At 45.1% G+C, this 16,388-nt stretch overlaps 1 protein-coding gene across 1 annotated transcript in view; it reads left to right on the top strand.

Moving 5' to 3' along the window:
• LOC108927614 (piezo-type mechanosensitive ion channel component 2-like) overlaps positions 1 to 16,388 on the top strand; it is a 99,619-nt gene that overhangs the window by 34,856 nt on the left and 48,375 nt on the right. The window contains exons 4-5 of the mRNA XM_029246222.1: positions 432 to 474; positions 12,470 to 12,635. Of these exons, the coding sequence (XP_029102055.1) occupies positions 432 to 474; positions 12,470 to 12,635 (209 nt within the window). The remainder of the gene's footprint in view (positions 1 to 431; positions 475 to 12,469; positions 12,636 to 16,388) is intronic.

The following is a 16,388-nucleotide window of genomic DNA, read 5'->3' as shown; positions in this document are numbered from 1 at the left end:
CAAATTCGAGTTGTGAAGCCAAGCTGTTGGAATGTACTTATGATGGGCCTCGGCATAAAAGCGGTTAAGGGGATTCCGTCGGTGGCCGGTGCACTAGAGAAATGTACAGGTTTTCAAATTTACGTGAATATTTTGACCGAGAGTATTTTCATGGGCTCCTTCATGACGTCTTGCAGACACTCATGACTGACGTGACTCGATAAGCGAAGAAAACGACTAAAAGAGGAAAGCGAAACATAATAAACACCTCGTTAAAGTTTTGACCCTGCGTTCACCCTGCAGCTTTTGCAAAAACTCAACTAGGAACGAAATAAAGTTTAGTATTAAGTTAATGAAATTTTCCGTCTTAGTGAAAGTAGAATTATAATTGTTTTCACATTTTGTTGTTCATTTTTTTTTTTTTTTTTTTTTTTCCTTTTTCCCCCTCTCAGGCTCAACATGGGAAAAAACATTTCGTCAGCTGGGGTTGGAGAGGTAAGAGGACGTGTCCTGCAAACCGCTCTCGCTTCTGCATCTCCCCGCGCACGTGAACCGGCGCTCCGATGGCGCTCTCTCGCAAAATATGTTTGATTGACATCGTGTCATTTCGTACGGAAGACACCTGCCGCGAAGCGGCGCCGTGGAGCCGGAAGCAATTATTGGGTTACCGGAGTTGGAGTCGGTACAATTTTCCGACTCCTGATTCCGACTAAATGTATCGTATACGCCGGCATACGAGTCGATCCGGCGTATGAGTCGACCCCCAAAAATTAGAGGTGTAATATAGGTTTAGGCCTTTATTCGCCTGGTAAGGCGACCCCCGAAATAATGTGCAACTTTTGGCCGGTGCTGTGGAGTCGGAGACGGAAGCAATTATTGGGTTGCTGGAGTCGGAGCGAAAGGTTCCGTGTACCGACTCCGCGGCCCTGCTGCCGCAATGAGTGCTGGTGTTCAAACGGGGCATTATTAAAATCGCATATGTGTCTGATGATGTGAACAGGCAATAAAACGACTGGAATCACCTGGCGCCGAGTCGCTCTCAGGTACAGAAGCTCTTCCAGTCCGTACATATTTATTGCTTGTTTGTTTCATCTCTCTTACAGTAGCTCAACATCTGACTGAACTGCTTCCAGTTTTTTTTTTTTTTTTTTTTTTTTTTTTTTTGTTGAACTGAGGACGATACGAAGTGAAATGGTTTTGAGAGATCGTTCAAATGAACACCATATGCCTGCCTTACGGTGTCTTTCGTTAGTGTTCGCTTGGCCTCGACTCCGCTTGCGGTGATTCTGCAATAAATAAAATATCGGGGCACAATTATTTTGCCCTTGCTGCATCTTTACACTTTATAATCCACAGTATAAAAAGATGCAGATTGATGGATCTGTTTTATAATAATCTGTTTTGCAGGACACAACAATATATAGATGCTCCTCTACTTACGATGGTTCGATTTACGATTTTTCCAAGTTACGACGGAACGATAGCGATGCGCATTCGATAGAATCCGTACTTCGAATTTTGAATTTCGCTCCGTTCCCGCGCTTGCGATATGCGGTACGACACTCTCTCCCGATGCTGGGCGACGGCAGCGAGCCCCAACGTCCACTCAACCAATACTCGCAGTCTCCGTAGCGATCGCCCCAATGAGTGTAAACAACCGATCCTGTGTCAAGCATTTTTTTATGTTGTTTTCTCACATCCCATCATGTCTACTAAACGCCCATGTGTGTCTCCTGCTGAAATTTGCCCAGCTGTAGGTTACGATAAGTGTTCTGAGCGCGGTTAAGGTAGGCCGGGCCAGGCTACGATGTTCGGTAGGCGCGGTTCTGCACGTATTCTTTTTTCCACTTTCTTTCCGTTTATCGGAACGCGACCCCATCGTTAGTCGAGGAGCATCTGTACTAAGTTTTCCTGCAACGCTGATACGTAACAAGTGCCTGCCTTGTTGGGTTGTAACGTTTGACCTCGGTTCTTAGATTAGATTCAGTAAAATCGGATGGTATTTTTGGACGGTGTCTCGAGAAGCGGTCCTTATTGATGGCTGCTGCTTCTGCGTCTTCCGTTCAAGCCTTTGAGTGCGCGAGGTAGGTGAGTGACGCGAGTGAGCGGGAGCAGGGCGGGCGCCTGCGGGACTCGCTCTTTAATGGGGCTCAGTCATCGCCCGGCCGCCGGTGACTCACTCAGGAAGGAGAAGAAGCAGCTTGTTGAATACAGAGACACAAAGGAGCAGTCAGTGAAAGATGGAAAGGTGATCCATCCCCGGGGTGGGGGGGCGAGACAAAGTGTTCGCATATGCCTGGACACGACCGCCCGCTGTCGTGCGTTCCTCTGGGGGAAGTGCAGCGGCACGATGATTGCCGTTTGTCTTCGTATTTCACGGGGTTGTCCGTCTCGGGCATAATAGCCGAGACGGTTAAGGGCCTCGCGTTAGTCGGTACCGTACGCTTGCCTTGCGCCGAGGTGGCTGGGCGCTCGGCGAGTAAGAGGCTTTGCTTCCTTCGTGGATTCGTGCGTCTTACCTGCTACGGCTGCGGAGGCGTTTTCGGGAAGCGCGACGTTAAACCGTTCGGAAAATCGGCCGCTGCCTTGTGTCCGTTGCCCAAAAAGCTGCGCGGCCTCCTGAAGTGCGTATGAATACGGTCGTTTTCGGTTTTTCCGTTCGTAACTACTTCCGAAAACGAACCGAATATCGAACAGACTGGATAGTGAAATTAATTATTTCCCTTTTTATCGTCATTTTTCTTTCGGGGAAAAATTCCATCCCAAGTTCACCTCAAAATCACAGCGGTAGAAAAAGCTGAGCAACACTTCAAAAAGGAAAATCAGTGTGTCACATTTAAATAAAAGAATAATGAGAGAATTAAGGCAGACTGGTGGAACAGAGAGGACGTAAACACACATCCAGGAGTGCTAGAACACAACTGAGAGCGTGGGTACACAGTTCCCACAATGCAATGCGTCTCGCCGTCTGTCGCACACGGCCGATTGGTGCTTTTTTTTTTTTTTTTTTTTTTTACATTCGATCACAGTTCGAAGTGCTGGACCAGATTTTTGTCATCCCAGACTGGATGTTTCAGAACAAATAAATGACATTCCCGATTAATGGTGGTGTTAAAAATCGATGAGCGGATACGTGAAAAATCGGATATTTTCTATTTGGGAACCAAATGATGGGCGATGGGCGTACAGAGATTTGGTTCTTATGGGTCACGTGTGCAGTTCGTTTCACTTTTTCTTTTTCAAAACGTAACATTTTGGACAAGGAATGATAATGGGAGCTGTGCCGGTGAACAGCAGAATAAATTTTGGGAAATAATGCAGCTGTGGTACTTATGAAAGGTGCCTTTTTTTTTTTTTTTTTACTGGCGTCGAGTGGAAAGTATGACTGAGGATTGACCTGTTGGCGCAAATATGTGACCCCCGCTTTGCCGCAATGCAGCGAGGGAGGACTGCGCCTTATTTCTGTGTCTGAGAGTTTGGCCTTGAATACATTCGAAAGTCCCGCAGCAACAACACGGGGCACCGTTTCCTCTCAGGAAGAGAGGCTCAGTTTGTGTGTGCAGATGTTCAACGGGCCTTTTGTGTAGCTCTGTCTTACGTGATGGCATTGTCATTCACAGGGTCGGGCAGATTTCCTTCGCGTGGAATTAATTTAAGGTATCGGCAACTCCCTTATTGTTTTGCGGGGCTGTTCGAACGTCCTGTATATGTTTTTGACAGACAATTGCCCCAAATTGTCGCCCGGTGCGTCTAAAATTAGACACGCGAGACGTGACCCGCCGCGGTACATTTGTTTTAAATTTAAAGTCGTTTATATCAAATCTCCTCGCGTGATCCTGGGATCCTGCGGCTTTTTTCTGGAGTTATTGTCTCGAGGTATTTTGTTGTATTAGGAAATCTCATTCTGAAAAATTCTATTTGTGTCCCGCTTCACCTGGCCAACGCTTGAGAAAATCAAACAAGACTTACACGCACGGACACACGCCGGCCTTTCAGACAGCAGGCAGAGCTTTCCTGCTCAGCACAGTTACCGCAGGGTCCACATCCAGTGACCCTCCGTCTTGAAACTTATGACACGAGACCCCAGAACCTTTAAGTGCTTCTCTGTGCACTAATTGTACGCATGTTTTCTGTTCACTTGGGGATATGCTAAATTAATGTTTAACTTTTAAGAGAATCTTTTCTCCAACGCGACTTCCACTGAACTCTATGTAGTGTTACCAGCCCACACACCTTATTCACCGCGGTGACTTACACTGCTAGATACACTACTTACACTGGTTCGCTCATCCATACATCAGTGGAACACACACACACACACACACATACACACACACACACACACACTCTCTCTCTCTGTCACTCACACACTATGGATGAACCTGAACAGCATATCTTGGGAGTGTGGGAGGAAACCAGAGCACCCAGAAGAAACCCACACAGACATGGGGAGAACATGTAGGCTCCACACAGACTAAGCAGGGATTGAACTCATGTCCTCTCGCAGCACCCAGGCGCCGTGACACAGCAGCACTACTTGCTGCGGCACCATGTGCCGCCCACAGTTTTTCTCTGAAACTCCTGATTATCTGCTGGCCATTAAAATGCAGGAGGAGAATCTGATAGGTCCCGGTGTTACGTGCAGAAATAAGCGCGGCCTCAATCGCGCCACTGTGCTGCGTGTTGCCCTTGGCGGTAACTTACCGCATCGGTCTGCCGACCCCACCCCATCCCACCGGCCCTGGCCGCCCCACACATTCATTTAGCGCCAGTGACTTGCAAACAATTAGGATGTAATTGCTGCTTGCATGCCGCAGAACAACTTATTTGTGTGCAATGGTCCGTCACTACTAGCCACAAATTACCTTGTAAGTTATTTCATTTTGAGCGGCTGAGCGGCCGGACGCCGCCTGCGAGGAGTTCATCTGTGCTGGTGGAGGCCGGCGGCATCGCTGCAGGAGGTATTAAAATTAATTCTTTGAACATTAAAATAAATTTTTCAGTTGCCGATAACAATCTGGTAACAATTTGCTCCGTATTAGATAAATAAAACCCATTAAAACCAATTCATTTTTCAGGTTATGAAAAATGTTTTATCATAAAGTATTATGTTCTGATCTATGGTTTAGGTATCAGTAGAGACTGGTCAGCAATAATCATGCACTGTAAGTATATTGCAGGTAATTTCCCCTACATGTCCGTATGAAGCTGGTCTGTCTGCTGTGATGATCTGTGATTCCCTCCCCCCCCTGTGACAGTGATGGAGTACAGTGTAGTTTTGCAGAAACAATAGTTGATGGTTAAACTATTATAATATCATTAGACTGGAAGCGTGTTGAGAAGTGTGTTTCAAAAGGAGTCTTGCGATCAAATTTTCTTTAGTAGTTAACATGTGCTGTAATGAATAAAATTAATATTATAATAATTTACCAAAAAGTATCTTTTATTTGTGTTGTTTTGCTTTTCTCCCAGTTTTCCCATCTTTTTGTTCTTATGTTTAATCTACGGCTGATTCCTAGAATTCCTTGTTGTTTCTTAATATATACTACAATATTTAGCATAATAGTTTTTTATTTTGTTTTTGATTTTTTTTCCACTATATTTTAGAAAGCATGAAAGTTTTTTTTTTTTTTTTTTTTTTTTTTTTTTTTTTTTTTTTTTTTTTTTTTTTTGTAACTGTTCACTAGCTTTTTAGATGTGAAAACTAAGTAAACAGTAGGTTAGTATTTGCTGGGAAACTAACAGACTTGTGTTTCTTGTATTTAATTTAACTTTTTTTTTATGTACATGTACCATGTCTCACTGCTTCTTCCTCTGTCGCTTAAAGGAAAACATGAATCATTTGAGCACGTTGTTTATGACCATGTTAGGAAGCAGTTAGAATAAACACATCCAAAACTCCTTTCAGGTCCTTCCGCTTTCAATAGATGAGCTTTTCTTTGAATTATTCAATAAAAATCCCCTTTACTTTGTCGCAGATTTGCGCAAAATAACAAGCGGTGATGTGCAGCCGAAGGCAGGCTGGGACGCTACGTCCGGGAAAGGCCATCGCTGAATTGCTGAGAGGCAAAAAAAAATAAAAAAACTAAAACCAAAAATGCCTTCTCTTCAAGAGACTTTATAAACACAGCATGTCCCAAAAAGACACAAGAAAAATATCTATTTATGCATGAAAAGCCAGAATGACCCACATTGTGTGTGTTATTCTGTCCGCTTGCATCTGTGCTTGTGTGTGTGCAATTTCTCAGTGCAGTAGAGTATTACTGAGGAGATGTCTCTTGTTTTACCATAGTATGCACAGTTGTGTGTGGACTTCTATTGTTCCACATGCTGCAGGTACGAGGACTGACATATTTTTCAAAAATGGTTCCATTGCAACCCTATATTACATGTATTTATTTATCAGACACTTTTGTCCAAAGCGACTTCCAGTGAACTCTGTGTAGTGTTATGAGCCCACACACCTTATTCACCGTGGTGATTTACACTGCTAGATACAGTACTTGCACTGGGTCACTCATCCAAACATCAGTGGAACACACTCTCTCTGTCACTCACACACTAAGGATGAACCTCAACAGCATTTCTTTAGAGTGTGGGAGGAAACCAGAGCACCCAGAGGAAACCCACTCGGACAACATGTAGGCTCCACACAGGCTGAGCAGGGATCGAACCCACATCCTCTCACCCCACCCAGACACTGTGAGACAGCAGCGCTACTTGCTGTAACACTGTGCTGCCCTCTATTAAAAAGTAAAGTTTTCACGGTATCCTGTCTTTGAGAAATGAAACGGCCGATAATAAATGGAGCAGAATTAGCGCTGATTGTAACGGCCGCATTTGTGTAAGTTTTATTTACTTTAAATGTTTGTGCCGTTCACGTGTGCCTCAAGCGCCGGGCGCTAGTGCATGGTCCGGTTGCCCCTTTGCCATGTGGATCTTCTCCACTAACCGCCTCGTCCCGTCCTCAGCCTGATGTGGTTTCTCCTGCTCCGCTGCGGTTTCCACCCCGTCAGAAAGGACCCTTCACTGCAACGCCTCCTTGCCCACATTATTGCGTATGGCTGTTTATTCCCTGGTCCAAAGGGGCCAAAGGGCCAGTGGGGGTGTGTGAGGAGCCTGTTTGCACAGAGCACTGACCTCTCGCCTTCATGGGCTTGTCTATCTGCTCCTTGAAACAGTTGACCATACGGTGGTACAGTGAGTAGCACTGGTGTCTCAAAGCACTTGGTCGGTGCAAGAGGATATGGGTTCAATCCCTCTTCGGTCTGTGTGGAGTTTGCATGTTCTCTCCGTGTCTGCATGGGTTTCCTCCGGGTGCTCTGGTTTCCTCCCACAGTCCAAAGACATGCTGTTCAGGTTCCCCCATTGAGTGTGTGTGTGTGTTCCACTGATGTATGAATGAGTGACCCAGTGTATCTAGCAGTGTAAGTCACCGCGGTGAATAAGGTGTGTGGACTGATAACACTACATAGAGTTCAGTGGAAGTCGCTTTGGAGAAAAGCATGTGCTAAATAAATAAATGTAATGGGTCCAGAGAACTTATACACACTCGCATTACAGGGACAGCTGGTAGTGTAGTGATTAGTGCTGCTGCCTTCAGACCCAGAGGTTGCAGGTTTGAATCCCACCTCCTGCTGTAGTACACTTGAGCAAAGTACTTACCCTAAACTGCTCCTGCAAAATTACCCAGCTGTATAAATGAGTAAATAGTTGTAAGTAGATTAACCCTGCAAGTTGCTTTGAAGAAAAGCATCAGATAAATGTAAAATGCATTTTTTTTTTTTTTTTTTTTTTTTTTTTTGTTGCTCTGTTACATTCAAATAGTTTTTACAGGAAATGTATTACAAACTTAGTGATTTTACAGGAGCGGTTTTACATAATGAAGTGCTTTGTCCGACATTCTTCTTCTCTGTCAACGTACCGGATTTTTCTGGAGTAGATGAATCCTTCACACCATTCAAAAGTGTGGCATCGCAGTGCACCCATTTGCTCATTATCCGTGGACAATCATTTGTTGTGCAAAAATCACCCAGTTAGATGCGTTCCTGTTGCGAGGGGATCAATTTAACATGATTTCTTTTGGGGAAAAATGATCAGTATTTGCATGTGACCTCAAATTAATTAAAACACCAAAATAAAAGGTATTTTTAAGCTTGACAATGAAGCTGTGTGTGGCGTTGCAGGTGTTTGTGACAGAATGATCTCCATTTGATCCAACAGAATAAAGCTTTATTTTACTCCACTGTTAGGGTGTTCTTCATATTAGACCCTCATCAGCTTTTGTTTGACCCTTTTCCGGGAGCAGGAGGAGTCGCGACCGAGACGACCAGAAAGCACCTTCCCCGTGTCGAGTCCCTCACTGGTGCCCCTCTCTAGTCACCATTTCTGAGCTGATAAAGTAAAAATTACCAGCAGTATTCGTGGGTAGAACATTGTACACCGTTTAATGGTGTCAGGGACTTCTGGGGAAAAAATGTCAACAAAATGAATTAACACAATGCAACAGAATTTTTCAAAGTTCTCAGTAATGTCGATTTTTGCGTTGGTCACGATTAAAGTTTGCTGATTAGAAAAATACCACCGGTTCTTCTACAGTGTCAGTTTTAACCGCGAAATCTTGCTTTTGTGATTTTTCTGAAATTTTTCAAAAAGTTGAAAATTTTCACTCGCATATGAGGAACATGATATAGAGAAATTTTGCATACCACCTATTATGATTAAAAAGTAGCATAAGACAGTTCTAGAACATTCTAGAAGAGCACTTAAACATAGCAGATGCTGGAAAATCCTAGAAGACAAAACCACGAGAACATTCTAGAAAGAATCAGATCCTAAAGGTATTGGAATATTCGGGGCTCGGAACCCAGTGCCAAAATTTGCCAAAACTTGCAAATTTCAAGAATGTGGAATATTTTTCTATAAACTGACGAATAGTACAAACTAACACCAAAAGTGTGACTGACTAAACAGAAGTGAATGGAAATTTTTTTTAAAAAATCGATGTGATAAAAATTTTTAAATTGTGTAATAACAGTAAAAGTATTCAACCTGTTGTTGAACTTGATATTACACAGATTATTACACTGATATTACACTCTGATTGTTGAGATATCTTACCCTGCACGTAAGTACAGAGTACATATGTACATAGTAAAATGACTGCTTAGCAATAATATAAAAGATGCCCTTTTACCAAATTCTTAGTGCGAGAAAACAGTTACGCGAGGGATGGGTGGATGCAGAAATATTATCTCAAGCTATTAAATGATTAGTATGAATGAAACGCTCATCGTTGGTCACGTACATCTCTGTAACGACTGAGAAGCAGCGGACTGGGTTGCAGCACCCGGGGTGAACGCTGAGAAAAAATCTTAGACCTGGCGCTGAAATCTGTATCTTATTTTTCAAGCCCCCCCCCCATCTTAATATTTTTTGGAATTTGTTTGATCGATGTCGTTTTGGCCGCCTCCTGGTATTCGTGAGCCGAGCTCAGCGCCGAGCGCCGGAGAGGCTGCTGCTCCTTCTCTTAGACCCTATTGATGGGTTCCCTGAAGTGCTGTGTACCTTCTGGTCCCCTGTGGGTGCCGGTGTCCTCCGGCCGTCCGCGGCACGCGCCCTTCCGCGCCTAACAGGGGCCTCTTTGTTCCGCGGGCTCGGGAGTCGGCAGAAAGTATCGGGACGAGCGGTATAAAAGCAGCAAGCGCTTCTCCGCGAAGAAATCGCGAAGTAGGTGCGTTCGCTTGCCCGAGCGGCTCATCCGCTGGCGCGCGTATCGCTACCGTCCCGAGGGTCCCGCGGTTTAGTTCACGGGTGGGAGACGGCGTGTCGGAGGAGCGTTTTAAAGCCGTGACGCGGCTGGTTCCAATAAAGAGAGGATGTGGAGGTGAAGGCTGCATCGCAGGACCAGTGAAAACGGGTCTGCTACACGTGACCTTTGACACCTCACTGGTGTCCTTTCCAAGGAGCAACATCGCGATTCACGGCACTTCAGCCATCGGTTTGGAAGAAAATTGTCATTGTCTTATAGCCGGCGGCAAGGTGGCACAGAGAGTAGCGCTGTGGTGCTAGAGGATGTGGGTCCTATCCCCACTCAGTCTGTGTGAAGTTTGCATGTTCTTCCTGTGTCTGTGTGGGTTTCCTCTGGGTGCTCTGGTTTCCTCCCACAGTCCAAAGACATGCTGTTCAGGTTCACCTGTAGTGTGTGAGTGACAGAGAGAGATTGTGTGTGTGTTCCACTGATGTATGGATGAGTGACCCAGTGTAAGTAGTGTATATAGCAGCATAAGTCACCATGGTGAATAAGGTGTCTGGTCTGCTAACACTACGTAGAGTTCATTGGAAATCGCTTTGGAGCAAAGTGTCTGATAAACATAAATGTAGTCCACACTCATTATGCGTTTAAAGTCATTAATACGACAAAATCCTGTGACTTTAATGATGGATACTGGGATTCTTATTTCTGCAAACCCTGGCAGGTGGTGTAAGGGTTCGAACTGCTGCCTCGGGACTTGAAAGTCTAGGCTCAGATCCCACCTCCTGCTCTAGTACCCTTGATTAAGGTACTTAACCTAAACTGACACAGTAAAAATTACCCTGCTCTACTAAATCAGTGTAAGTAGCTCAACATTGTGTCACTTTGGAGAGGAGTGTCAGATAAACGTGGTATAAAACAAGTCCATGGATTGAAGCGCGGTGAAAATGGTGATTTGAGAAGGATTTTGTCCACCGGTAACTGGTCATGAGCCACAGGAGGGAAGGAAGGAAGAAGGAAATGAGAAGCAGACGGAAGCAGGACATCGAAGCCTCTGCTCTGCTCACAAGCGTCCCAGTGGGTTTTCTCTCCATACGGGTGTCTGTTCGCTGCTGCGCCGACCTCTTCCGACCCCTCCTGTAGCACCAGTCGTACCGTTTCATAGTCACTGTCCGCACAAAGGGGTCACGAGTAAGGGTTTGGCAACGAGCCGGAAGGAAGTTTCCTCCGACGTCTCCCATCGGCTTTATTTCGAAATCCTGTGTGACCCGCAGACTTTTCCAGACCTCGTGGGCGTCTCTGCCTGTTTGTGTCCCGATGTGAGGGGTAGGGAGGTGGGGGTGGGGGGGAGTCGGCCTCGCTCAGACTGTAAGCTGTGATTGATTTATGCGGGACGGAACTCCAACGGGAGCGTGTTCCAAGGAGCAGCTCACGCAGCCACGAAACTGTCTGAAAAATGCTCTCTCTCTCTGTTAACGTAATGAAAACAGCAAGAGAATCAACACAATACATCTATCTAACACTTGTCTCCAAAGTGACTTACAATGTTAGCGTTACAATTATTACACTTATTTACCCATTTATACAGCTGAGTAATTTTTACTGGAGCAATTCAGGGTAAGTACCTTGCTCAAGGCTACTACAGCTCGACGTGGGATTTGAACCCGAGACCTTTAGATCCAAAGGCAGCGGCGCCAACCGGCACAGTACCGGCTGTCGTATAAAAATAAGTAACAAACTGCAATAAACGTAATGAAACGTCTGCGGCGTCCAGGCTCAGGTTTACCTGCAGACTTTATCGTCTTCACGTCTGCAGCGTCATCCGTGTGTGTAGAACGGCAGTCGTGCCGTTGCCTTGGTTTGTGTTACTGGAGCGGCGTGTGCGGTGCTTCCTGCGGACAGTGGGCGGCTGCGTGGCCCTGAGCACCGGGGCGAACGCTGTAAACGCGGTAAACCCAGCACTCTTTCTGAACTGCTAACATTTACATGCGATTCCAAAATGGAGTGAAGAGAGCAACGTTTTAAATATTTATTAACTGAAAGCAGTGTTTGTAAATCAATTATAAACCAAAATTATAGGCCTAACTCTTGTTTTCATTTACATCACACACACAGGAAAAAAATCAGTGAGATGTTCTGATTTTTTTCTGAACTTGTGAAAAAAAAAACATATTTCGTTGCAAAAGTAAAAGGGGTTAGGACTGGCAGGGGTTTTTTATTTTCTTTTCTTTGGTGAGTAGCGTTGGCATTTAAAATTGTACGTTGTAAAATAGTGAAATGGACATTGTATCTGTCCGTGTAATACATCATTATATATTAAATTACGCTGGATATTTATATACGTGTTCTCATTTTACACACATTAACCTCTAAAAGTCATTGTTTGACACTTCGCAGCGTTCGCAGGGACATTTTTATTCACGTTGGGATCTAATTCACAGGCAGTAAAAACCAGGGAAACTCGATTCTTTTTCATAGAACGTGGATTAAAGTGAATGAAGTGTCGGATTTATTTGTCGTTTTCGCATCAGTCAGAAATGGTTCTTTACCGCGTTTTGATGAATGCGAGGAGAAGCCTCTTGCTCAGCTGCGGTGTGTAATAGGCGTCCCTCGAATTAATGTGTGCGAAGCGTGTGCGTCGGGTGGGGGGGGGGGGGGCACTTCTCCAACCACAGACAGAACCCTCAACAACCAGCTGCCCGGCACCTGCTTCTTCTCCTTCTCCCATCGGTCCAGCGTGAGGGGGGCCGACGTGGGCAACGGCATCCGGGTGTTCGTCCCGGACGCGGGCGTGTGCGTGGCCAGCCTGGTGGCGTGGCTGCTCTGCCGCACTCTGCTGCTGGAGAAGGTGGACGAGTCGCTGCCGCCGCCACGGCGTCCGGACCTCGAGACGGAGGAGCAGGTGAGTAGCAGGAAGTGCGAGGAGCTGCTGCTCCGCTTCCGAGCGCACGGTGCAACAGGTGACCGAGTGTCTTCCAAAGCTGTCTTCTGAAGTTCTGTCCCTGTCCCTCCACAGCGCGGTATTACCACGCTGTTCAGGAAGATGCATGTGCTCCTCTTGTCCTCCTTGCAGCTCTTTGTCAGTAACCAGTACGCCGACAAACATCAGTCTCGTAATAGCGGCGTGTATGAAGATGAAATATCGGGGTTTGCAGTGCAAGTGGTGTGAAGCAGGGTACTCTTTGGTGAAACTTAGAACCGTACATTTACATGTATTCGTTTAGCAGATGCTTTTCTTCAAACGATATTTTGAGGAATGACAAAACAACTTGAACTTTAACTTGAAAGCGACATACATCTCATAGAAAATACAATGTGTTCATTACATGAGCGGAAAGAGACACTTGGATGCAGACGTGTGATTCTTAAATGCAGTTACTTTGTTTCTTTCCACCATATGAACCAACGTTCATCACACGAGTAGCCGCATAAAACTTTATCCGAATATCGACAATACCTGATCACATTCCTAGTAATATATATTTTTTTTGATATATACTGTATATATAACCATTTGCATTACATTACAGGTGATGCTGTGTAAAGGTTTATCCGGCATCATCTTAAAGTTATGGAGCATGAACATTTACACCTTACATGAACTTAAGAGATGATGGGCGAAGTGAGTCTGGAAGAGGTGACTTTTAAGACCCTTTTTAAATGTGGACAGAGATTCAGCAGTTCTGAGTGACGGCGGAGGTCGTTCCACCGCAACGGAGCCAGAACCAAGAACCTTCGTGCTTTACTTTTTTGTAGATAGTAATAGTGTAGTAAATCTACACAAACTGTAGATGTAAATCGGTCTGGTGTCCACGTCACGTGCATAATTCAGCGGAATCTTCACTGGCTGCTGACGACGTAGGAAACGCTGATTCCAGCAGCGTTGCTATGGTTACTTACTGCTGCGTTGTCATTCCGGAAATCAGTTCACAGTTTGTCACATTGTGTTTGAACACAGACTGATGTGTAATAAAAATAATTTCATCATTATTTCCCAAAACTTTGTTCCATCACACTTGTATTTTCAAAGCAAAAAGTTTCCGGAAAGAAAATGTTTTTATTAGGTGAAGGAAGTTTTCGAGCTGAAAATCAACCGTGGCACAATTTTAGTGTAATTTTTATACGTTTTCAGTTATGATTGATTCTTCTCTCTTCTGCTTTCCTGCCCTATAGAGGAGGCTGCGTGAGGTTACGGTGTGGTGCCGCCCTCAGCCTCACATGCGGGTACCACTACAGGTGTCACTTCAGCAGGGCCTTTTGTCCACCTTCATTTTGCGTCCAACATTCCCACAACGTCCCTTTCAGCCGAGCTCTGAATTCCCAGCACTTTTGGTTTTCGCTCCCTTTCCCAGGTATCCAGCCTGTCCCAAAGAGCCCTTTAATTTACATTTATTTATTTAGCAGACGCTTTTCTCCAAAGCAACTTCCAACGAACTCTATGAAGTGTTATCAGCCCACACACCTAATTCTCCATGGTGACTTACACTGCTAGATACACTACTTACATTGGGTCACTCATCCATACATCAGTGGAACACACACACACTCTCTCTCTGTCACTCACACACTATGGGGGAACCTAAGCAGCATGTCTTTGGACTGTGGGAGGAAACCAGAGCACCCGGAGGAAACCCACAGAGGGACAACATGCAAACTCCGCACAGACCGAGCGGGGATCGAACCCACGTCCTTAGTCATCACATCTGATGTTCACACCAGTTTGAAACTGAAAAGGACTCATTTTCCACTCTTTTCCTCAACCTGCAGTAAATTTTACTCTTAATAGCTGCTTGTAAAAAAAAAAAAAAAATGGGGCTTGGAATTCACACGGCATCTTCCTTGACCCTCTGCCATTTAATTTGGCACCAGCTGAACTAGTGTGTTTTGCCTCGGTTTCTGGCCGCCCGCTTCCATTTATCGACAAACATTGTTTGATCGTTCTCAAGAGAAAAGATTGCGGCTCAAGTGTCTCTGTTTCGGATGTTTAATGAATTAATCTTATTGCCGCTGCCATCGTTGGGGATCCTTTCGATCCCGGAAGCTCTGCCGTCCAGCTCTGGGCTCTGCAGGCTGCCGGGGGACGCCGTGCTCGCCGTGCCGCTACCCTCGAACCCATGACCTAGCGCTAGCTGAAGCCGTTCTCCCCAACTTGCAGCAGCAGGGCAGAAGGGTTATGATCGCAGTCATTATGAGTCCCTTAACCCAGTCTTTCCTTAGTTGCTTCATATTTTATTTACAAAGACACATGTGTAGCTCCATAAATATTCTAGCACAGCTTTTCTGTTATTAATGGATTTAAAAAAAAAAAAAACAAACTCTACAATATCTTCCAGCAGTATCCCCTAGTTTCTGTTCCAATTAATGTTACTGTCATGACAGCAATTTGTTATTTTACCGTGTTAATGCAGGTTGGTGTTTATAGGCGGGATGTTTATAACTTTTGTTTATACCGTCTACCAGGGTGGAGCGGCAGTCCTTGTCCTGCACATGGATTTCTACATATTTTTCCGTCCATATCCTCTTATCATCAGTTGCCTTATTTTTGAAGGACAGGTACACTTTGCACCAAAATTTGTAGAGTAGATAGTCGGGTTTTCCTGTGCAGTTCCGCGCACTTTGGCACGTTGTTGTCAATATCATTGGTGAAGTTCCTCGACGCTCCGTATCGCCGAACACCGAGTAGCCGCCGCTGGCTTCCTGTGTATTGATGAGAAAACATACGTGTCTTTTTGCGTTTGCGCCGCGTGTTGATTTGTACAGTAACTGATGAACTGCACCGCGGTTCACATCTTAATGCTTAAATTTTGTGCATTTGATTTGCTAAATGTCACTCACAATAGGTGAGTTCTGTGTAATATATGCTCAGACTGGCCTCACTGTACATTAGCATCCTCACCACATTTACATGTATTTATTTATCAGACACTTTTATCCAAAGCGACTTCCAATGAACTCTATGTAGTGTTATGAGCCCACACCTTATTCACCGTGGTGACTTACACTGCTAGATACACTACTTACACTGGGTCACTCATCCATACATCAGTTGAACACACACTCTCTCTCTGTCACTCACACACTATGGATGAACCTAAGCAGCATGTCTTTGGAGTGTGAGAGGAAACCAGAGCACCCCAAGGAAACCCACACAGACACAGGGAGAACATGCAGACTTCACACAGTCTGAGCAGGGGTTGTACCCATGTTCTCTCACACCACCCAAGCGCTGTGAGACAGCAGTGTTACTCGCTGTGCCGCCGTGCCACCACCACCATCTCTGTGCAGTTACTTTCAGCACCTTGGAGAGCTCATCTGTCACATCAGCCATAAATACATAATAGCAGATGATCCCCTTAGGGCAGTACAGAGGTGCAGCGGGTAGCTGTATTTCCTCACAGGCTGTGGGTTCGAATTTTTGTGGCGTTGGCATGTGCCCCACCCCCCTTCGTCTACGTGGTTTTCCTCCAGGTGCTCTGGTTTCCTCCCAAAGATCTTTTTCAAATGAACTGGTGGCTTTAATGATAATGAGTGAGATCGTTGCCTTTTCTTCAGGACAGAGCCAGATGTCATGGAAAACATTAATTTCTGACTATATTAGATTCCACAGTATGCTCTAATACAAGGTTCACTTACGTAAATATGTTTAATTGAACCT

Source organism: Scleropages formosus, chromosome 19 (genome assembly GCF_900964775.1).
Source record: "Scleropages formosus chromosome 19, fSclFor1.1, whole genome shotgun sequence".
Classification (NCBI taxonomy): Eukaryota; Metazoa; Chordata; class Actinopteri; order Osteoglossiformes; family Osteoglossidae; genus Scleropages; species Scleropages formosus.
The sequence above is the reverse complement of the archived record's forward strand: the minus strand, read 5'-3'. Positions and strand labels throughout refer to the sequence as shown.